The 22,474-nt window shown below is 35.4% G+C and overlaps 1 protein-coding gene across 1 annotated transcript in view; it reads left to right on the forward strand.

Annotated features, from left to right (window-relative positions):
- LOC308522075 (titin-like) overlaps positions 1–22,474 on the forward strand; it is a 308,401-nt gene that overhangs the window by 163,167 nt on the left and 122,760 nt on the right. The window contains 30 exon segments of the mRNA XM_081095258.1: positions 7–90; positions 290–526; positions 855–938; positions 2,032–2,106; positions 2,272–2,355; positions 2,884–2,958; positions 3,636–3,728; positions 4,314–4,391; positions 5,313–5,381; positions 5,530–5,619; positions 5,752–6,060; positions 6,888–6,968; positions 7,737–7,814; positions 8,318–8,401; positions 8,562–8,636; positions 10,247–10,330; positions 10,434–10,517; positions 11,048–11,125; positions 12,717–12,797; positions 13,044–13,127; positions 13,549–13,623; positions 13,740–13,823; positions 13,940–14,014; positions 14,355–14,438; positions 14,554–14,637; positions 14,721–14,804; positions 15,012–15,101; positions 18,343–18,426; positions 18,874–18,963; positions 19,241–19,315. Coding sequence (XP_080951384.1) covers positions 7–90; positions 290–526; positions 855–938; positions 2,032–2,106; positions 2,272–2,355; positions 2,884–2,958; positions 3,636–3,728; positions 4,314–4,391; positions 5,313–5,381; positions 5,530–5,619; positions 5,752–6,060; positions 6,888–6,968; positions 7,737–7,814; positions 8,318–8,401; positions 8,562–8,636; positions 10,247–10,330; positions 10,434–10,517; positions 11,048–11,125; positions 12,717–12,797; positions 13,044–13,127; positions 13,549–13,623; positions 13,740–13,823; positions 13,940–14,014; positions 14,355–14,438; positions 14,554–14,637; positions 14,721–14,804; positions 15,012–15,101; positions 18,343–18,426; positions 18,874–18,963; positions 19,241–19,315 — 2,832 coding nt within the window.

Genomic DNA, 22,474 nt, shown 5'->3' on the forward strand with positions numbered 1-22,474 from the left:
TTAAAGTGCCAGAGGTGCCCAAGAAGCTCATTCCAGAAGAAAAGAAACCAACACCTGTTCTGAAAAAAGTAGAGGCTCCACCCCCCAAAGGTACTTTCACCTCTAATAGAACCAGGGCCAAAGGGAAAACTAGTGGGTATTGCACAGCCTCACTAACCCTAATTAATGCTTGATGACCTTTCCGTTGCTGACATGTGGTGCTCTACGATCACAGATGATTTGCTTTTCGTGTTGTTATTAATGTTGTGCATACACGTGATGCTTGATGGTTGAATCAATATCTTTAAAGTGCCAAAGAAACGGGAGCCCGCTCCAGTTCCTGTAACTCTACCTCGGGAAGAGGAAGTTCCATTCGAAGAAGAAATTCCTCCTGAGGAGGAAGTTTTACCAGAGGAAGAGGAAATTCTTCCAGAAGAAGAGGAAGTCCCTCCTGAGGAGGAAGAATTCGTACCTGAGGACGAAGTTGTCCCTGAAGAAGAAGAAGCTCTTCCAGAAATTAAACCCCAGGTGCCAGTACCTGCAAGAGGTATAGCAGCTCTTCTTGGAATCACCAAGGCCTCTTTTCTGTTGAATTCCGCCTTTCCATCTTTTTACTCATCTCCAATTTTACCTATAATGCTTGACCCTCTATGTTGTCCACCATCTAAATCTTAGAAAACATTCCATGTATGTGTGCTCTTATTAATGTGTCTGTCTTTTGTGTTTGTCTGTTGTAAATTATGTGAGTGTCTTTTCAAATTTCATGATGCAAACTGTCGTTTAGTTGTCCATGGTCTTTTGCTCACCTGTCTTTTCTGTTATGTACACAGTAATGTGCATGTGATTTTTAATGTCTGAAAACGAATGTTTTTAAGTGCCCGAAGTGCCCACGAAACCTGCACCAGAGAAGAAAGTCCCAGTTCCCGCTCCTAAGCATGTGGAACCTCCACCAGCCAAAGGTACACCTGCCAAACGGGAATACACAGTCTTCATAGAGTCACCAGAAAAATTATGGTGGAACTGGGTTGTAGGAAAAACTTATATTTATAAAGTAGACACTCACATTTTCACTTCTAAAAATGTGTAGGAACACTGATATACATTTTTCATTGGATTCAAAGCAATATGTAGAACAAAGATGAAAGGATATGACCCAAAGTTGCCATAAAATTTGTGCCTGATTATAATTTTATTAGAAATCATAATTTTCATATAGATGTTTTGCAATGAAAAATTAACTACTCTAAAAATACAGTAAATAAATCTTCATAAATTTCTCCTTCAACCATTTATATTAAGTGCCTTTTAAAATTAGGATGAAAAGAAAAAAGGAAGATTATATATTTATCAGAATACTGAATGATGATTTACGTCTTCTGATATATACATATAAATGTAGACCAGCAGTTTTTTATTTTGGCCTTGTCTTTTAGATTTGTGCCTTGCTGTTTTAGCCTGAGAAAACTCTTTAACGAATCTGATCCTCAAGTTCCATTTGTATGAAATGAGGATACCAATATTAGTCCTAGTGGACTCACATGTTATCGTGAGGATAAAATATAGTACAGTATGTACAAGTATTCTATCACTGAATGAACAGTATCCAAATTTAACATGTTCAATCAGCTCCTGGTACTGGTCAAAATAAATATATGTGTGCCTTCGACTTCAGTTACATTTCCTGTGAAAGATCATGGTACCACTACTTGAAATAAGCATAACTCCCCCATCAGGCTAAATAGTCATGTAATCAATGAAATGGTAAAGCTGACCCTTTATTGGATTTCAAGGATTCAGAAGTGTTTTATAGATGATGATTTAATAAGTTACTAGTGAAATTTAAATTGATGAAGTGACCACATATCAGATATTAAAATAGGATGCTGTTTTGGCTCCATAAAATCTAATTATATCATAACATTTGGACTCCCAACTTGCATTGCATCCTATCCTGAGTGAGTGTTGCATGTTGGTCCTTCTGTGTGTGGACTTCTTGTGTTCTCTCTTTTTTGTCCCTCGCAATATTCTTATCATGAAATGATGTCTTTAAAGTACCCGAGGTTAAGAAGAAAGTGCCAGAGAAGAAAGTGATCATTCCTAAGAAAGAGGAGGCTCCCCCTACCACAGGTACTGCTGCTCCCAAGCAAATCAGACACAGTCATTTCTTTCCATCACCTGTAAATGTCAAAATGTTGTGTTTCAGTGTTTGCTAACATAACTCATACCCCTGCTGCGTCCATTGCCTCGGTGTTTGTGAAACTGAAATTATAAAATAAAATAATATCTTTAAAGTGCCTGTGGTGCCTAAGAAACCTGAACCAGAAAAGAAGGTGCCTCCTCCTGGTCTTAAGAAAGCAGTGGCTCCTCCTGCCAAAGGTACATCACCCAAAACAGGGACATGTTTGCTGCGCCAGTGTTGAACTCTGATGCTATCCACATAGGATGTTCAACATAAATGTTTGCATTGTGTGGTCTGTTCTTTGCATTCATCATTTGTGACTCAGTTGTACCCATGTTTGTACTATGTCAAATTTTCCACTTTGTGTTTAATGTATTTTATCTTGATCCTCTATATATGCTGTTTCTAAAAAACAAAAGTATTAAACTCATATATCTTTTAAAAACTAGAAGTAACTAAAAAAATCAGTCCCAAAAGTACCATTGTCTCTCCCTAAAAAGTAGAGGCTCCAATGGTAAAAGATAGAATATCTCTTTAATGGACCTTTAATCTTAAACCACAACCTCTTTATTTTTGTCTCTGATTCTGCAATATGTCAGTGTTTCATCTTGTGCATGTGTGTTCTATTTGCTCTCTTGTGTTTTAAAAAAACAGAAAACTTGGCTTTTATGTACTCTTCTTTATTCTTGCATTTTAAGTGCCTAAAACAATTAATATCTTTTAAGTTCCTGAGGTACCTAAGAAAGTGGAAGAAAGAAGAATTGTTCCCCCTAAAGAAGAGGAAGTTCCACCAGTCGAAGGTAGATGACTTTCTGAGAAAAGAGCATTTTAAAAGTCATCATTGTCTTATCATTGTCTAATATTTGAAGGCGATAAATACACACTTCACTCCAGAAAATAAACATATGCAGACTCTAAAAGTAATTATTACTTACCTAATAGAAATGATTCAGGAAAACTGAAACCAATTGAATCTCCTGTCTTACATACTTAGCCTCTTTGTTTTTCTGTTTGTCTGTTTGTTTGTTTGTTTGTTTCATTTTAATAAGAATCTTTGAAGGTAAACTATTTGCCATGGTAAATTTTTCATCAAATTCCTTGGTTAGCAATTGAGGGATAAACTTGTCCAACAGATATTCCAGTTAAGCCTGAGAAACAGGTTCAGACAAATCTAATTTCTACCCCAAAGTGAATATTTAACTTGAAAAGCCCACTTCCATTAAAAATAAATAATAATAATTTTAGCTAAATTCTCTCCGAGGCCCTTTCCAACTCTAAAATTCTGGGAAGAGCCTCACATATTTTGAAGATCCAGTGGCTTTTTTTCAAGAACTAGTGAGTTTTCACACACTTTAGGAAGGCTGAGCTATGAATTACTTACACTGATCAGGCAACTTCAGTTTTCAGATATATCGTTTTAGTCTAACATTCAAAAAAAATTCTAAAAATAATTTACAAAATAATAATCTTTTTGAAGTGTATGAGGAACCTGAAGAACCTATACCAGAAGAAGAGATCCCAGAAGAACCACCTAGCATAGAGGAGGTTGAGGAAGTGGTGCCACCTAGAGGTACAGCTGCTTTTATGGGTTGGACATTTAAAAGATACAGTGTTCCAAATCTTTCTCAGAATTTGTATTTATCCAATATTCATCAGTACACTTTTTTTATATCAATAATAAATTGAAGATTAATTATTACTGGCACCACAAGTTTTGTTTCCCTTCCTCCCCTCACTACTCCTGCCCACTTTTTCTACTAAAGCTGCAATGCAATTAGAGTGATCGCATTTCTGTTATTGGCACTTTAACTTTTTTCTAGCCAGCTCCTATTGTAATACTTTCTTGTAGTTTTAAATCCTTAATATTTTTTAATATTAAGATGGGGTAAATATTTCTGTGGTGTTCACTTTTTAGAATGATTCTTAGCCTATGATTTCTGAAGACTATGACAGTCTTTTGTATAATTGATATTATGTTTGCATATAAGATTTCAAGGTAATATCCACCTTTAGAGTCATCACTCCATATTTAAAATTAACATTTAGGCTCCTAATATCTTTTTAACAAAAATCAATGTTTTGGGGGGTTGGTACGTGGGAGTTGTTCTGTGCTCAGCATGTCATTTTTCAAAATGTCCATAAAATATCTTTTAAGTGCCTAAAGTGGTTAAGAAAGCAGTACCTGAAGCACCTACTCCTGTTCCTAAAAAAGTGGAGGCACCACCAGCTAAAGGTATAGCAAATCCCAATGACTAATATCTTTAAATTCCCATTTGTTTTCTTTTTAAAACAGTGTCTTCTTTCACTGTTTCTTAGAGTCATTTAAGTAACAAACTTATAAAATTGAGTAAGAACTAGTAAAAATAAACCCTTTCCATTTCTTTAACCTTTTTCAGGATGTTAATGGATGATTATATGTGTATGAATTATTATTCTAGAAGTTTCTTATTTTAAATAGCTGAGCATTTTAATGTTAATAGTATAGCTCTCTATACTTAGATACATAGCAATGAGTCCCTCTTCCCCACATTCCATTCACTGATTTTATTCCATTACACAACAAAGGTTTTCTCGTGTAATTATTATAATATGTCTATTATATGGTCTTATAGGGAAAATGTCTTCCAATGTTTGTATAATAGCTATTTCTATAAGCTGTAGGTCCCTTCAGTAATATTTGGCCTAAGCACTCAAGGTTATTACAAAATGTCCATTTTTTCATTGCTTCCTAATTAAGTTGATGCTTTAGTGGTGCCTTTAATAGATAAGATTATGCTGTCCCCATCACAGTAGACCTTCTCAACAGATATAATAATGCCCAATAGAATATGACACCTATCTTTTAAAAAGCAAAAAAAAAAAAGTCTTCATCAAATTAGAAATAGTAGCAGTAAGCCCAATATCAGTATTGGTAATTCTTGGTTTAAAAAAAAATAGAACCAGCACAGTTTTTGGGGGGACATAGCTTTTTCTAAAGGTATGGTTAGCACAAATGAGTGATCTGGAAAAATATCTTTATTTCCTGTCATAATGTCATCTAATAGTACAGAGGGACTTCTTAGACTTTGATTATTGTTGGTGTCGTTCTGATGTTTCTATTTCATGTTTATTATTGAGTATTGTCAGCTAACTGAAACATCTAATATCTTTAAAGTGCCAAAGAAGGTTCCTGAGGAAAAAGTACCTGTTCCTGTTCAGAAAAAAGAAGCACCTCCAGCCAAAGGTATATCTTCTCTTTTAAACCTGGTCTTCTTTTTCATCTTTTTTCATTAAGACTTGTTTTATGTCTCTGTGTCTTGATTGTTTTTGATGTCTTTGTCTATGAAAGCTTGCTCTTAATAGTCCTAAATGTTAAAACTATATCTTTAAAGTGCCCGAAGTACAAAAGAAAGTTCCAGAAAAGAAAATCCCAGAAAAGAAAGTCCTTGTGCCTAAAAAAGAAGCTGTTCCCCCAGCTAAAGGTATTTTGGGGGAAATCTTTGATTTTCACATACTGTTGCATGAAAACCTTTCTTCATGTTGTTTTTATTTTATATTTTGAATTTACATCATCATTTCTTCTGTGTTTAAAAAAAATAAATCTCTTAAAAAAGATGCTCTTTCAGGGAGAACTGTCCTTGAAGAAAAAATATCAGTTGCCTTCCATAAGGAGGAAGTAGTAAGAGAAAGAACAGAACTAGAAGTAGTGGAAGCACACGTGGAAGAAGCTCTTGAAGAAGACGAGTTCCATGAAGTTGAAGAATATTTTGAAGAAGAAGAGTTCCATGAAGTAGAAGAATTTATCAAAGTAGAAAAACAGAGATTTGAAGAAGTACACAAAGTTGAAGAAATTCATAGGGTGATAGAATTTTTAGAAGCTGAAGAAGTGGAAGTATATGAAAAACCCAAAGCTCCACCCAAAGGTAGAGGGGAATTCTGTAGATATTGCAAGTTATCATATGTTTTTCTAACTAACTTTGTGTTTTAAGCACCTTTCGTGTTCGGTTTGTAACACTAGAAATCCACTTATTTCCCTAGTTAAAATCATTACACACTTTACCCTTGTATCAAATACTTACACTATTTGATACAAAGATTGATATAGAGTGATATACACAATATAATTTTAGCAAACAAGATAACATTTGAAATCTACTTAGCTAAGGAGGTCACTACATGAATTTCTGGATTCTTTTTAAAATCCAACTAAGAATGTTACATGGCTGTTACAGAAATCAAAATAATAGACCAGTGTCATTGCTGAGTGAAAAAGACGCTCCTCAGTTCACTGGGGAACTTACATGTTCCGGCCAAACAACCATTGCATTGTTAACACCCAGTCAATTGTTCATAAGCTGATAAATTCCTTTCAAAAGCTTCCACCATTTGTCATTAGGAAAATAACATTAGGAGGTAAATGGATGTTAGTAACAGCACCTGAATTCTAGTATATTCTGAAGATAACCCATAATACAAATAATTCTTTGCAATAGCACTCCAGATGTTGCACAAATTAATAATATGTGTGTGATACGAAGGAATGTGTGTGTGTATGTGTGCTTAGTATACTCAGTTAATAAACAATATAGGTGAAATTTAGCAAAACCAAGTCTTTTTTTGAAGTAGGTGTGGTATAAATTTAAAAATACAAATAAAGCATTTTATCAGCCCTCGTTGTACTAACTTTAATAGTAATGTTTCATAATACTTGAAGAGTTCATTCTAAAGCAAAACACTAATATCTTTGAAGGGCCTGAGATATCCGAGAAAGTCATCCCTCCAAAAAAACCACCCACTAGAGTTGTTCCTCGAAAAGAGCCACCAGCTAAAGGTATTTCATTGGCAAAAAATTACTTACCGAATTGTATGTACCGTAGCACGGTGGCTGTTTTACAAGTGTGCATTCTACTTGATGTTTTTCTTCCGTGTTTTGTGTTTTGGTAATTTTTAAAGCAAACTAATATCTTTGGAGTGGCTGAGGGTCCAAAGGAGAGTTTACCAAAAAAGAAAGTCACTGTTGTTATACCTAAAATACCCAAAGCAAATGTCTCTTAACCAAATAGTGAACTCACATTTCCTTCTTTGGTACTATTTCATTATATATTCACTAATGTGCTTATAGAAAAATCCATGTTTTCCTATTATTAATTTTCATAACCTAGTAAATGTAACTACATAGTAACTATATTTTTAATATTCCTGCTTTGTTCATTTTTATAAACCTCTTGAATTCCACAATAGAAATGAAAAAAAATCTAATACAGAGCATATACTTACATCTTTAAAATCTGTGAAGCATTTAAGAACGTCATCACTGAAAAGAAAGTACCAATTATTCCACCAAGACAAGTAGCAATAGCACCAACTGACACTGTCTTGTTACTTTTTCTTGTTAAATTCTAACATGAAAAACTCCCCTGGATTTGTTGTGTTTCTTACTGAAATTCAATTCTCATCAAATACTGTAATGTATTTGATAAAGTGATATCTGTACTTGATATTGTTATGTTCTCTGTTGATTGACATTTCTCTTATGTTCTGTTTGTTGAAAATTTTTATGAATTTTTAAAAGTAAAACATGTTACTAATATCTTTAAAGTACCTGAAGCGCCCAAGAAAATTGTAGTAGAAGAAAAAGTACATGTTCCTGAAGAGCCCAAATTTCCACCAGCTAAAGGTACTGCCTTTGCTGATTTACCTCTAATGTAAAACCCTCTTTTATTTACTTACTATGGAGAAGAGAGAGATCATTCTCCCCTTAATAACACAATATAACTGATTGATGTACACTTCAATTTATGTTCTATAACATAATCTTCCTGTATGCCTATAAGTTTATTGTTGGGGCTCATCCTCTTCTTAAGCAATAATTAAACAATATGACCACTCAACTTCTTTTTCAAAAATAATTTATTTTGGAAGCTATTGTCAAATAGCTCTGAAAACAAATTAACATGTTCCAAATTACAATAGACAATGATGCTATCCCCAAAGGGCAGAGTGTTTCTAAACTGACAAATCAAGAACTCAGTCACAAGGCGATCTAGAGAGGTACATTGACTGTGTTTCGTTGACTTATTTTGGAATTTTTGACATTCTTCTTGTTAGATGCCCCTTGTCTTGATATTTTATAATCAATTATGAAATTCTTAAAAATAAAACAATCAAATATCTTTAAAGCACCTGAAGTACCCAAGAAAATTGTTCCAGAAGAAAAGGTTCATGAAGCTGTTCCTAAGAAGCCTGAAGTTCCACCAGTTAAAGGTACACACTGATGCTAATCACAACGTGAAGGAACTCTTTATTTAGTTATTCATGGTTTAAAGTGAATGTGTGTGAGGTTAAATCTGTGTAGTTTGTTACTTTATATTCTTAATATCTTACATTGTCATACATAACAATTAATATACTAATATCTTTAAAGTTCCTGAGGTGCCTAAGAAAAGTATTCAAGAAGAAATATCAACTATAGTTCTTTCTGAAGACACAACGATATACAGTGAGTGTAGAAAACTTGGTGGTTCCCTTTGGTTTCATTTGTGTTTGTCTTCATAGCTTTTAAAAGTAAATACACTAATATCTTGTAAAAGCCTTAACTCACCAAAAATACCTAGCTAAGAGTAAATAATTTGAATACTATTAGCCTCAAAATTATTTCTTCAACAATTTAAAAAATAGTCTTGACCTTAAAACATTGCTGAAGTTTAGAAAAGTCATTTGTCTTGTTCAATTTGTTGTCCTGTCTTATTAATCTGTCATGTGCGCAAATGTCTTTTGCTTTGAAGCAATTTATTTTCTCAGACTATGAAATAACTAACTTCATAATAATATTTTAATTGATTTTTATAGAATCAAAATGCTCAACCATTATTATTTTTTACTCTTCAACACAATCTCTGGAAACATTTTGGCAATGCTGCAAATGACCATAAATTTACATAGCAATTAGAATCTCAAAAGAATTCTGAAGCCATTTTTTAAATTGGCTCTCATGTAAATTTTTAATTAAATAATTTGAGAAGTAAAATTAAATAATAAATATCATTTTTATTATTTGAATAATAAAATATTCTGAATAGAATACTTTCAGTAACCTAAGTAGTGAAAATGCCAGTAATCTAGATAGTCTTACATTTATTTTCATCTAAAAAATTCCCTGTTTTAAGCCAATTTTTGTCACTATAATTCAGGCTGGGATAAAAATATATGCTGACTCCCTCCTTCTTTTTTTGTTTTGTTTTGTTTTTGTATGTGTCTGTTTTTAAATATATTTTTATTGACTTCATAGAGGAATGGAGAGGGAGAGAGATAGAAACATCAATGATGAGAGAGAATCATTGATTGGCTGTCTCCTGCACACCCACTACTGGGAATCTAACCCCCAACCCAGGCATGTGCCCTTGACCAGAATCTAACCCGAGACCTTTTAGTCCACAGACCAACACTCTAGTCTATCCACTGAGCCAAAACAGCTAGGGCCTGATTCCTTCCTTTGAATACCTTTTCTATACTTGAGTTTGGTTATTTTCATCATCCAGGCTTCCTTTCTAAAAGCTGGAGGAATCTTTTTCCTTCATTTGCCTTATTTTCCAAATATTTAGTTATTTTTATTTTTATTTCCTGATTTTAATCCCTAAATTATTTTAACATTAATATTAAACAATAAAGCAAAAAATTAGATGTGGTTTTAAAATATAGATAACTAGGTTTTGGAAAAGCAAAAGGCTTATATGAATTTCCAATAGGTCAAATATCAAAGAATTCTTGATGTACAACTCAACATTGATCCTGTCCTTTTTTAACAAACCCATAAAAAATTAGAGCAATAGGAAAATTTGTCCAGTAAATGTCTACAGAAAAAGTAGAATAATTATATAGTCCCTTTCCAGTGAATTCCTCAATTTTATCATCATGTTAATAAAGAAATGCTGAGTCTTATATCATAAAACTGGGAAGGAGACTTTTTCCTAGCCAATGTGTTATTGTCACTAATATTTGTCTATGTACAACTGGTAATTTGAGTGATAACTATGTATTATGTTTTTATTAATACTGTTCTTCATCCACTTTGAAATGAAGCTAATTGTATACATACTAATATCTTTAAAGTGTATGAAGTATCCGAAGAATCAACCACAGAAGAAAAAGTATTTATGACTCATCCTCAAAAGACAAAACCCAAACTAGCACAAGGTACATAACACTGATGACACAGTATGAAGAACATTTATTTGTGGCTTTTTTTAAAAGCTCAATATTTACTTCACCGTTTATGACTATACTTCTATCTTTTAAGTGCCTGAACCACCCAAGAAAGTTGTTCCAGAGGATAAAAAATATGTGACTATTCCTAAAAAGAGAGAAACGCCAGCAACTAAAGGTATATTTGAACAACATCAAACTTCGTTGATTATCTTTGATTTCAAGACACAAAAGTTGTATGTTATATAATTCACTGCTTTTATGAGTTCTAGTATAAATCTACTAATATCTTTAAAGAACTTGATACAACCAGAAAAGTTTTTCCGGAGTAGAGTTTCCTGAAGCTCTTCCCAACATTTCAGGGCATCCTCCTACTGAAGGCATAATTCTTAGTTATGAAAATCTAAATAAGAAAATTCTTCTTTGGTCTATAAAATAAGTTTAATGTTGTGTGTAGATTCTCACAACCTCTAATGCTAAAATACTAATATCTTTAGAGCACCTAATGTACCCAAGACAAGGAATTATGACATGCCCCACCAAAAACGTCCCACTCATACGATGTACAGAGAAAAACGGTTAGAACAAAAATTAAAAACTGAATTTAAAATTAGAATCTCTAACTTTAAAATATACCTAACTTTCTTAATATGCCATGTCTTCATGTCTTTGCCTTTATTCAACTAAAACCTACTAATATCTTTAAAGAGATGGAAGTCTCCGAGGAAGGTATTCCAGAGGGGCCAGCTTCTGCTGCTAGAAGAAGAAAGATAATATCACCAAAAGGTACAAGCCAGAAGAAAGTCTACTTTCTTATCTCATGATTATAGTTGTACTTAACACATGTAAAAAATACTAATATCTTGAAAGCCCCAGATGCTACCAAGAAAGTCATTTTGGAGAAGTGGCTCCCCCAAAGCAGAAGTTTGATTTGGTATATACATATCCCCATGAGTGGTTTAAGAGATAACAGAGGGGAAATTTTTTTTTTATTTATATATATGGGTGATGGTTGGTCTACAAAGTTCATCTATGAGGCCTCTAGGGAAAAATATGTATACATATAATGTGCAGGTGTAAGCCAGATAGATTCTTCAATAGAAAATAACTGTTACTGTGTCCATAAAAAAATTAAAATCAGAATGGCTAGAAAAAAAAATAATAGGAGACTCCTTATAGCATTTATATCTCCCAAATTAGATTGAATTGGCTCAACACACTCTCTATAATGTAGAAATCAGTGTCATCAAATACTACAGAGGTGTTTGGTTATAGATTATAAGTCTATAATTCAACTCTCCATAGGGTTGAAATCCCAGAATATAACTGCCTATTGTAATTATTTTTCTATTAAAATAAGTTTACTACCAAAAATAAGCATATATATTAGAAATAACTTATTTCCCACAAGACTTAAATATTATAGAAATATTTTCATAAAACCATTACTTAAAGAAAAAAATATCAAATTTAATATGAAGCTGTTCTATGTCACCTCTAGCTGAGAGTCTTCTATAACCAAAGCAGTTAAAACAAAACCAGTTAAAGTTGGAATTCTGCCCTGAATACTTAGCCCCTCTCATTGTCTTTTATTTTTTGAAGAGTCCTACGTTTTTCCATTTTGAATATTTTTAGGTAAATTAAAAGTTGAGAAGTTTTTTAACATCCAGAATAATAACTTCTGTAATTTAAAAACTAAACATTTTGACATTGTTTTCTCAGTCTAGAATCTCTGGGTTGTCCTCTCTGCTATACCTGAAAAACAAGCACTTTTCTAAAGTGCTTCAAGTGAGGGCACAAAATGAAGCCAAACCAGATAAGAAAGGAGCTGTTTTGCTCTCCTCAAATTAATAACTAAAGAAAAGTATGTTGTTAATTATTTTTTAAAAACAAAACTTTTCTCTTGAAGCTAATTTTCTATGACCTAATTTTCTATACATCTGCCATTTCAAGAAATAAAATTAGTAATTTTTAATATGTCTTTATTGATTTCAGAGAGGAAGGGAGTGGGAGAGAGAGAAACATCAATAATGAGAGACAATCATTGGTCAGCTGCCTCCTGCACACCCCCACATTAGGGATTGAGTCCGCAACCCAGCATGTACCTTGACCGGGAATCGAGCCGTGTCCTCCTGGTTCATAGGTCGACACTCAACCACTGAGCCACACCGGCTGAGCAAAATTACTAATATTGATAGTGCCTGAGGTGACCAAGAAAACAGCTCCTGATAATCAAATATTCATACTATTACTAAAAAATCAGATTTGAGGAGCAGGGAGGTCTCCCAGTCTGAGGTATTCCTGTAGGTGGAGTTATGATTAAAATCCTTCATTGCTCTTCATCACTCTGAAGTACAATGAATTAATATCTTTAAAGTGCCTGAATCACCTCAAGAAGTTGTCCCTGTCAAGGAAATACCCATGACTGAAATTGAAATTAAAACACCTTCTACTAAAGGTATCATTCATTCTATCATTCCTTCCTTCATTTATTCAATGAATGCCTATTATGTACATGGTGCTAGTGAGTTGGGGAGTAATAAGCAAAGACAGATAGACTGGATTCCTTTCCTTAATGCATTAAACCTCATTCAGTTCTTGAAAGAAGTGCCCTTGTAGCCATAAAAATAGCTTTTATTCCGTTAATATGACTCATGTCTCCACTGATCCTTAATCTCTAAGTGTGATACTAATATCTTTAAAGCACCAGAAGCTATGAAAGAAGTTGCTCCCGATATGCAATTATCTGAGGATGTTCCTGAAGAGCCAGAACCTCTGCCTGTGGAAGGTATATATCATGTCTACACAAATATTGAAGAAGAGATGATCTGCTCTCTGCTCTTAAAATTATGTTTTCTAATGTTCTCCATAACCCCTAAACATACTAATCTCTTTCAAGCAGCCTCTCAAAAGAAAATATGTGTGGCCATATTTATCAAAACAGAAAACCCTCCCATTAAACGTATTCATTCAACAAATACTTAGTAAGGAAGGTCTGCGGTGACAGAAATTCCGCTGGGTGCTGGGGAAGGGTGAATCCTCTTCTCAAGGACCCTACCACCCCATTAGACTTAGTTGGTTCATGGGGCGAGCAGATAATGGAGAGGGAGAGAAGGGACTTCCAGAAAACTGTATTTGCTAACTCATTGCGGTTACTGCTTTTAGTAATCACTTTAACTCTTAAACGTGAAATACTAATATCTTTAAAGTGACTGAAGCGCCTCAAGAAGTGGTTCCCGTGAAGAGAGTTCCTTCCAAGAAAAGGGAGCCTCCATCAGTTAAAGGTACAAGTTACCATGCCTTCAAGCTGTAGAAGGAATACCTCTTGTAGTCTTGACAATACTTGCTTGTACCTCCTGATCTTCATAACACTAAATGTTACACTACTAATTTCTTCAAGCGCCCGGAGCACCTCACGAAATTCTCCCTGAAAAGAAAGCATCTGTGGTTCCTCATAAAAAGCCTAAAGGCCCTTCTGATGAAGGTATATGTTGCTGGAAGCTTAGAGATTTGGAAAAATCTCTTTTCCTGTAGAAATGTGTTTCCTGTTTGTACTGGTTCCTGTAACTCCTAAGTGTAAAAATATTAATATCTTTAAAGTGCCTGAGGCTCCCAAAGAAGTCCCAGAAAGGAAAGTGCATCCTCCCCCAAAGCCTGAAGTTGTACTTGTGGAAGGTACATCCCTGAACTCCCTTCACGATGGGGTAGGGAGGGCAATGGAAAGAACCACCTTGCTAGCCTGGGAAGTTCTGTTGATGTGTCAATGTGATTTCTGTCTGTGTTGATCTGTGTAACTCAAATGTAAATTTACTAATATCTTCAAAGTGCTTGAAGCACCCAAAGAGGTTGTCCCTGAAAAGAAAGTGCCTTTGGTGCCTCCTAAAAAGCCAGAAATCCCACCTGTTACAGGTATTTCCCCTGGATTCGGGTTTAAGAATATGTTATCTGCTCCTAAAAATATTTTGTTCCGGTGACCTCATAACTCCTGACTGTAATGTTACTAATATCTTTTAAGTGCCTGAGGCTCCCAAAGAAGTTGTCCCTGAAAAGAAAACACAGGTGGTGCCTCCTAAAAAGCCAGACGTCCCTCCTCTTAAAGGTATTTGTCACTGATCTTAGGTTTGAACGAGGCATAAGGCGTCTGCTCTTGCTAATATTTTCTCCCAGTTATGAGACCATAACTCCTGATTGCAATTTTACTAATATCTTTTAAGTGCCCGAGGCTCCCAAAGAAGTTGTCCCTGAAAAGAAAGTACCTTTGGCGCCTCCTAAAAAGCCAGAAGTTCCACCAGCCAAAGGTAGTCACCCTCTTGTCCCTGTGTTTGACACTGTCTGTTTGTCTTCACTCTGTCTAATCATCAACATACTAATATCTTTAAAGCACCTGAGGTGCCAAAGGCAGCTGTCCCAGAAAAGAAGGTGCCCGAAGTTATTCCTCCCAAACCGGAGAGTCCTCCCCCTGAAGGTAATGTCCAAATTATCTATATACCAGGAAGAAAAGTAACTATTTTAGCTAGAAAATTCTATATGCAAATACCACTGCATGAAGGTGATATAATTCTAAAGAGAAACAAATCAGAAGTTTTCCAAAATGTCTGGGTTTAACGATTACACGGTATAGTCATTAATGGTTGTCACGTTTTCTAAACACAAATTACCAATGTCTTTTAAGTGCCAGAGGTGCCTCCACCGAAGGAAGCCATCCCTGAGAAGAAAGTGCCTGTGGCTCCTCCTAAGAAGCCGGAAGCTCCACCTGCTAAAGGTATTTATCCTTGTGTTGTTGGTCATGCTTTTCCGGGGACGGGTCTGAGCGCATGTGTGGAAGTGTCCTCCAGCCTCACAAATTGTATCGCTTGGGGTAAATATGTTGTCACTCTCGCCTAGTTATAGTCTCGAACTAAAACGTACTAATATCTTCAAAGTTCCTGAAGCTCCTAAAGAAGTTGTACCTGAAAAGAAAGTGCCTGTGGCTGTGCCCAAAAAACCAGAAGCCCCGCCTGCTATAGGTATTTCTTCCCACTGCTCTGTTAAGAGGGGAAGCTGTTGTCTTGTTCGCGTCACAATTATTACAGTATATGCCTTCACTATTCACAAATTCTAAAAATACTAATATCTTTCAAGTCCCTGAAGCTGCTCAAGAAGTCATCCCAGAAAAGATCATTCCCAAGGCACCATTCAAAAAGCCGGAAGCCCCACCTGTCACAGGTATATGTTAGTCCTGACCTCATTTCGCAGAAGAAATCTCTCTTCCATTCTTGAGAATAGTTTTAGGCCATTGCTCTTCCTTAACTGAAGTGTAAAACGACTAATATCTTTCAAGTGCCTGAAGCTCCCCAAGAAGTTGTCCCAGAAAAGAAAGTTCCCAAGGCACCACCCCAAAAACCAGAAGCTCCGCCTGTCACAGGTATGCGTTTGCCCCGACCTCATTCTGCCACAGAAGTGGCTCTTCTGCTGTTGAAAACAGTTTTAGGCCATTGCTCTTCATTAACTTCTGTGTAAAACTACTAATATCTTTCAAGTGCCTGAAGTTCCTCAAGAAGTCGTCCCAGAAAAGAAAATCCCCAGGGCACCACCCAAAAAACCAGAAGCCCCACCAGTTTCAGGTATTTTCCACCACATCCTTATTCTACAGAAAAAAATAGACCTCTTTGCTCTTGGAAATAATTGTAGCCCATTGATCTCATTAACCTAAGTGTAAAACTACTAATATCTTTTAAGTGCCTGAAGTTCCTCAAGAACTTGTCCCTGAAAAGGAGGCACCAGTGGTGCCTGTGAACTTGCCAGAAATCTCACCGGTTACAGGTACTTGTTACTCACCTTAGACTTAAGAAGATAAAACTCTTCCAATCTTGAAAACATTTTCTCCCAGCAGCCTCATAACTACTAAATGTAAATGTACTAATATCTTTTAAGTGCCTGAGGCTCCCAAAGAAGTTGTCCCTGAAAAGAAAGTACCTGTGGCGCCTCCTAAGAAGCCAGAAATTCCACCTGTGAAAGGTATTTGTCACTGATCTTAGGCTGAAAAAGACATAACGCTTCTGTTCTTGAACACATTTTCTCCCGCTGGCCTCGGAACTCCTGATTGTAATTTTACTAATATCTTTTAAGTGCCTGAAGCTCCCAAAGAAGTTGTCCCTGAAAAGAAAGTGTCTGTGATGCCTCCTAAAAAGCCAGAAATCCCACCTGTGAAAGGTATTTGTCAATGATCTTAGGTTTAAGAAGACACAACTCATGTGCTCCTGAAAACATTTTTTGTTCTGGCCGTCTCATAACTACTAAATGTAAATGTACTAATATCTTTTAAGTGCCTGAGGCTCCCAAAGAAGTTGTCCCTGAAAAGAAAGCACCAGTGGTACCTCCTAAAAAGCCAGAAGTCCCACCTGTTACAGGTACTTACCGTTCACCTTAGACTTAAGAAGATAAACTCTGCTACTCTTGAACTTCTTTTGTTCTTGCAGTCATATAACTACTAAATGTGGTCTTACTAATATCTTTTAAGTGCCCGAGGCTCCCAAAGAAGTTGTCCCTGAAAAGAAAGTACCTTTGGCACCTCCTAAAAAGCCAGAAGTTCCACCAGCCAAAGGTAGTCACCCTCTTGTCCCTGTGTTTGACACTGTCTGTTTGTCTTCACTCTGTCTAATCATCAACATACTAATATCTTTAAAGCACCTGAGGTGCCAAAGGCAGCTGTCCCAGAAAAGAAGGTGCCCGAAGTTATTCCTCCCAAACCGGAGAGTCCTCCTCCTGAAGGTAATAATGAAATTATCCAAACTAGCATTTTTGAAAAAGAAAAACTCTCTTCTTAGTGTTATAAACATCTTTTTTTTTTTTGCAAAATACTTCATATACTTTAAACAGTTCTAGTGGTAAAATGAGCTTGTGTCTTTAAAGTGCATGAAGAGCCTGAAGAAATTGTCTCTGAAGAGCCTCCCGCTGAACTTGTGGAAGAGCCGGAGCCCGTGGCTCCTCCAAAAGGTACTGGACCAGCTGCCAGGTTGCCTCAGCCAATCCTTCACCCTTCTTGCCTGGAGAATTCTAGGCAATATGAGCTTTTGTCTTGTTTCTTACTCATTTCCACTTATTCTAAAATAATAAATTCTAACATCTTTAGTGACTGCACCACCTAAGAAACCTGTCCCAGAAAAGAAACCACCTGCTGTCGTTGCCAAAAAACCTGAGCCACCACCCATGAAAGGTATATTTTACAGAAAAATGTCTGTCTTTAAAATGTTTTACTGCTCCACTTAATGGTTCCCACGTGTCATTGAAACTATGCACTAAAAAGTACTAATATCTTTTAAAGTGCCCAAAGTGCCCAAAGTGCCTAAGGAAGTTGTTCCTGAAAAGAAAGAGCCTCCCGTGGTTCTCAAGAGACCAAAAGTCCCACCTGTCAAAGGTACATGTCTCGGGCCACCATCTGATGGAGGTGGATCCACCCTCCAGCCCTTAAAACATGTTTTGTTCTGTGTAAATGTGATAAATGTTTACCAGCTATTCTTCCTAATGATAAAATACTAATATCTTTAAAGTGCCTGAAGTTCCCAAAGAAGTTGTTCCAGAAAAGAAAATAGTCATTCCCAAAATGCCCGAATTCCCACCAGCTAAAGGTACATGTCCCGACTGAAGTTCTGCAAAAAGTGCTCAATCTTGGTCATTTGCTTATTGGAAACCCTTTTGTTTGTCAAATCTCTTATGTTCACAACTACAACTACAAACCTGGTATTCTGGATGGTTGGGGCTTAAATTTTGTAAATAACATCATTTTTTTAAAAAAAACTAACACTTCTATTATGAGCATTGGAAGAGTTTACTAATGTGGTTTGGTTAATATTTATAGGCCATATTTTCTTTCTTTCTCTAGTTCCAAGATTAGGTCATTGACCTTATGGTGAATTTTTCTTGCCTCTGTCCCTGTGTTATTTGAACTACATGTGAACTAGATGAGGTATAAATTTCATGTCCTTTCAACTACATAGAGGTAAAACTAACTAATATCTTTAAAGTGCCAGAAGTGCCAAAGAAACCTGTCTTAGAAGAGAAACCAGCCATTCCTGTTCCCAAGAAAGTGGAGTCTCCTCCTCCAGAAGGTACACGTAAGACCATGAGTGAGCTTGCCACTTGTGCTATTTCTAATGTAAGCCTTGTTCCTCTTTTTTTAAATTTAGTATCTTTTCATCATTTTCTGTCCTTTATTTGTCTTACTTCCTCATTCTTAATTAGCTCCCATCTCAGATCTATTTTGAGTTACCAGTCTGCGGCATCTAAGTAGGATTTTGTAACCTGTATTAAACAAAGCTCTCTAATGTACACAGGAGAGGAGAACTAATGACTATGAAAGAGATTAAACATCAAAAGGCTTTCCAGCATTCAAATCGACAGAAACAGATGTCAGTGAAAATAAGATAGGTTTCACCCTAACAAAAATGAGAGAAGATATTAATTGAAACAAGGAGAGAAATCATTGATTGTGCTCAGTTTGTGCATTTTAGAACATTGTTTCACACATTGAATTAAAATTAACTATATCTTTGAAGTATATGAAGAACCGGAGGAAATTGCTCCTGAAGAGGAAGCACCCGTTCCTGCTGTGGAAGAAGAGGAGCCAGAAGCCCCACCTCCGGCAGGTATAAGGCAGACCCACTCTGTGGGAAAACACATCATTTGATCATTTAATTTTTATGTCATTACATCTAATCTTTAAGGTAAAATGTCAGTCTTTAATCTCCTTACTTGAAATTTGACTTCATTGGCAAGAACAAACATCATTTGCACATAAAACTTCGGTCCAACAGAATTTTACAATGTGTATAACAAAGAAATAGATGTGGTTTTAATTCATTCATTAGTATTAAACTTTTCGTTATAATCATCTGACTCTAAAAGAAATTCCTATCTTTCAAGTGCCTGAAGAGCCCAAGAAGATTGTTCCAGAGAAGAAAGTCCCTATCATCAAAAAACCAGAAGCTCCTCCTAAAGGTACTTACAGTAAAATCAATCCATACTTCTTTTTCGTTTGCTGTCTGAAATTTGACACTGTCCTTATTCTGTGTGTGCTCTGTTATGTGTTTATCTGTTACCCATATGTTATAGTGTTGAACAGACTTGTCAAATTAATGTGTAGGTATTGTATCTTGCAATGTTATATTATTAAATGCTACTAATATCTTTAAAGTACCTGAGATGGCAAAGAAAGTTGTCCCACCGAAGAAAGTCCCAACTGTTAAGAAGCCAGAAACACCAGAAGCTAAAGGTATTTGTGTCATCATTGTCATCATCGTTTTCTTAAATAGTATTCTGATATCTTAAATTGGAATCAAATAAATTGTCCTCATTATTGCATAAATAGGGACAAGAAATGTCTTTATTTTGTTTTCATTAATTTAATGCTGTTCCATTAACTATAGATTCTTTATTCTTAACACTTTTAAATACTCTTTTTAAAATAAAACTAATATCTTCAAAGTGCCCGAGGTGCCCAAGAAACTTGTTCCAGTAAAGAAAGAACCAGTGCCTGTTACCAAAAAACGAGAAGTCCTTCCAGAAAAAGGTACCTAGCATGAAGAAAATATCTATTTATCTGAACACTATCTGAGCATTTTAATAATGATTCTCAGGGAAAAACAATAGCATAAGTTTATACCAAATCACATTTTACAGTAAGAAGAGGAAAATAATGAGGGCAAAGAGAGAAAATAAGTCAAGTAAGCAGGAAAAAGAAAATGAATGAGCTTCTGTTGTGCCATGACACAGTGACATGTGGTAGAAAAGGCTCTCCTCTCAGTCAATGTAGAACAGCTCAATTCAACACATTTTGTTACATTTTTACCACTAACAAGACAGGGTATTGGAAAAGATAAGATCTGGTCCTGTCTTCAAGCAATTTCAACCTGATGAGAAGAAAGTACAGCACAACTCTAACACAAGACAGGAAGTGAGCGCACCTATAAAGTGAGAATAAAAGGCTACAGAAACACAGAGCAAGGAAAGATCAATTTCAGGCAGAGGCATCAGGGAAAGCTTTGTGGAAAAAAAAAAGTATAATTTTAAATTTTGACGGATTTTTACATGTAGCAATGGAGGAAATGGTATTCTAGGCAAAGGGAATATTATACCAAAAGGCACTGAGGTAGAAAAGTCTGGGAAGGTCAAGGTCTGCCAAATAAGCATGTGTGATTTGAGTATGGATTGGTTGTGAGGTATACTGAAAGATAAAGATGGATATAAAGATGAGGGTCGGATCACTGTTGGAGTTCTTTGAATGTCACCATAAGGTGTATACTTTATTATGTAAGCAATAGGAAGTTTCAAGGGTTTTGAAGTGATGTATAAATTAATAGGAATTGGGCTTCAAAAAGATAACTGGCATCAGTTCAAGCTATTGGAAGATGGTGACAATAGTACATAGTCATTACAGTTATTTAAGGTCATTAAAAGCTGGACAAGATCAGTATTGGTAGAAATGAAAAAAGGAGATTGAATGTGAGGGAGATGGAGATTGAGTTAGTGTCTATTATCAAAGCAATTAGGGAAATTGAGCCCAAGATGATTGTAAGGTTGAAGCTAGATGGCCATGAGGATGGCTCATTGGATTCCTGATTGATATTAGAAATAAGATAGTGAATATATTTCTCACTTTTCAAGTATGGATGTTGGGAATGTGCATCTGGAGCTTAGGAAAGAGATCGAGGCTAGAGATGTAGATCTCAAAGTCATCCACATGGAAATAAGAGTTGAGAGTGCAGGAGTGATTGTTCAAAGAATGGAGAGCCAATTTTTAAAGCATCTAAGTTAAACCAGTGGAGAGCACCTACATTTAAGGGTACACAGAAGAAAAGAAGCAAATAAAGAAGACTGAGAAGTCTCATTTATAAAATTTGGATCTCCAAAAGGATCCCATGCTCCAAAGCTATTTGCCCCATTAAGTCTTATAAGATAAAGTTCTTGCCCCTGAACTCTTTGCAGAATCTTGCAAATTCTTCTAAATTCTTTGTCGTAAACAATATCAATGTCTTTAAAGTGCTTGAAGTGCCAAAGGAAGTCATCCCGGAAAAGAAAGTGTCAGTTCCTCCCCCTGAAGAGCCAGAAGCTCCACCTGTCCAAGGTATATGTCTTCTCTATGAATCTTGGGAAGATGGCAATTGTCTTTATCATCTCGCTTTGGTTGTTGATAGGTCTTATGTATATATCTGTTGTCTGTCTTAAGTAGGGAAGTTATTGATATCTTGGGGTAATTTGAAGAATATATTATAGAGTATAACAAAGTTGATGTCTTACAATTTAGCAGTTGCAGTATTCTATTCTGAATGCAATCTAAAATAAAATACTGTGTTTTTTTAAGTTGAAGAGTCTTCCGAGGAAGTAATATATGAAGAAAAAACATTCATAACAATTGGTAGAAAAGTGACTCCCCCTGTTGAAGGTATATATATTAAAATATAAATTCTTTAATCCTTAAGAACTCCTGTTAGAAATACAAAAATATTTTATAGGGTGAAATTCCTTCTTACCATTCCATTCAAAAGCACTTCAGTACATGTTTCATTTTTCAAATACTTATGCTTCTTTTAAAGGAAATTTTGAGTCCTTAATTTGATTATTCTTGGTGGTAATTATAATTCCAAAACATAGTTTACTGAGGCAAAACTGAAAGAATTAATTACATTGGCTCCTCAAATGGTAACCCAATATATAATTTTCTTTAAAAAATAAACTTTTTTTAGAACAATTATTTACAAAGAAATTGTGAAGATACTACAGAGGATTCTCATATATCCCCACAATCAGTTTCTCCTATTATTAATATCTTATATTAGTATGGTACAATTATTATAATTAATGAACCTATATTAATATTTTATTATTAACTAAAAGTCCATACTTATTTAGAGTGTCTTAGCCTTTGCTTAATGTTTTGTTACTTATTTTTATTGTTGACACTATTACAGATATCCCCATTCCCTCCCCGCCTTTTACCCACTTGCACTCAGCCCCCACACTCCCTTCCCTCTGGCCAGCACTACACTGTTGTCTGTGTCTATGGGTTATGCATATATGTTCTTTGGCTAATCCCTTCACCTTCTTTCATCCAGTCTCCTCTTCCCTCCTTTCCTCTCACTTGCTATCATTATACATAGA

Source organism: Myotis nattereri, assembly GCF_964212035.1.
Source record: "Myotis nattereri genome assembly, chromosome: 7".
Taxonomy (NCBI): domain Eukaryota; kingdom Metazoa; phylum Chordata; class Mammalia; order Chiroptera; family Vespertilionidae; genus Myotis; species Myotis nattereri.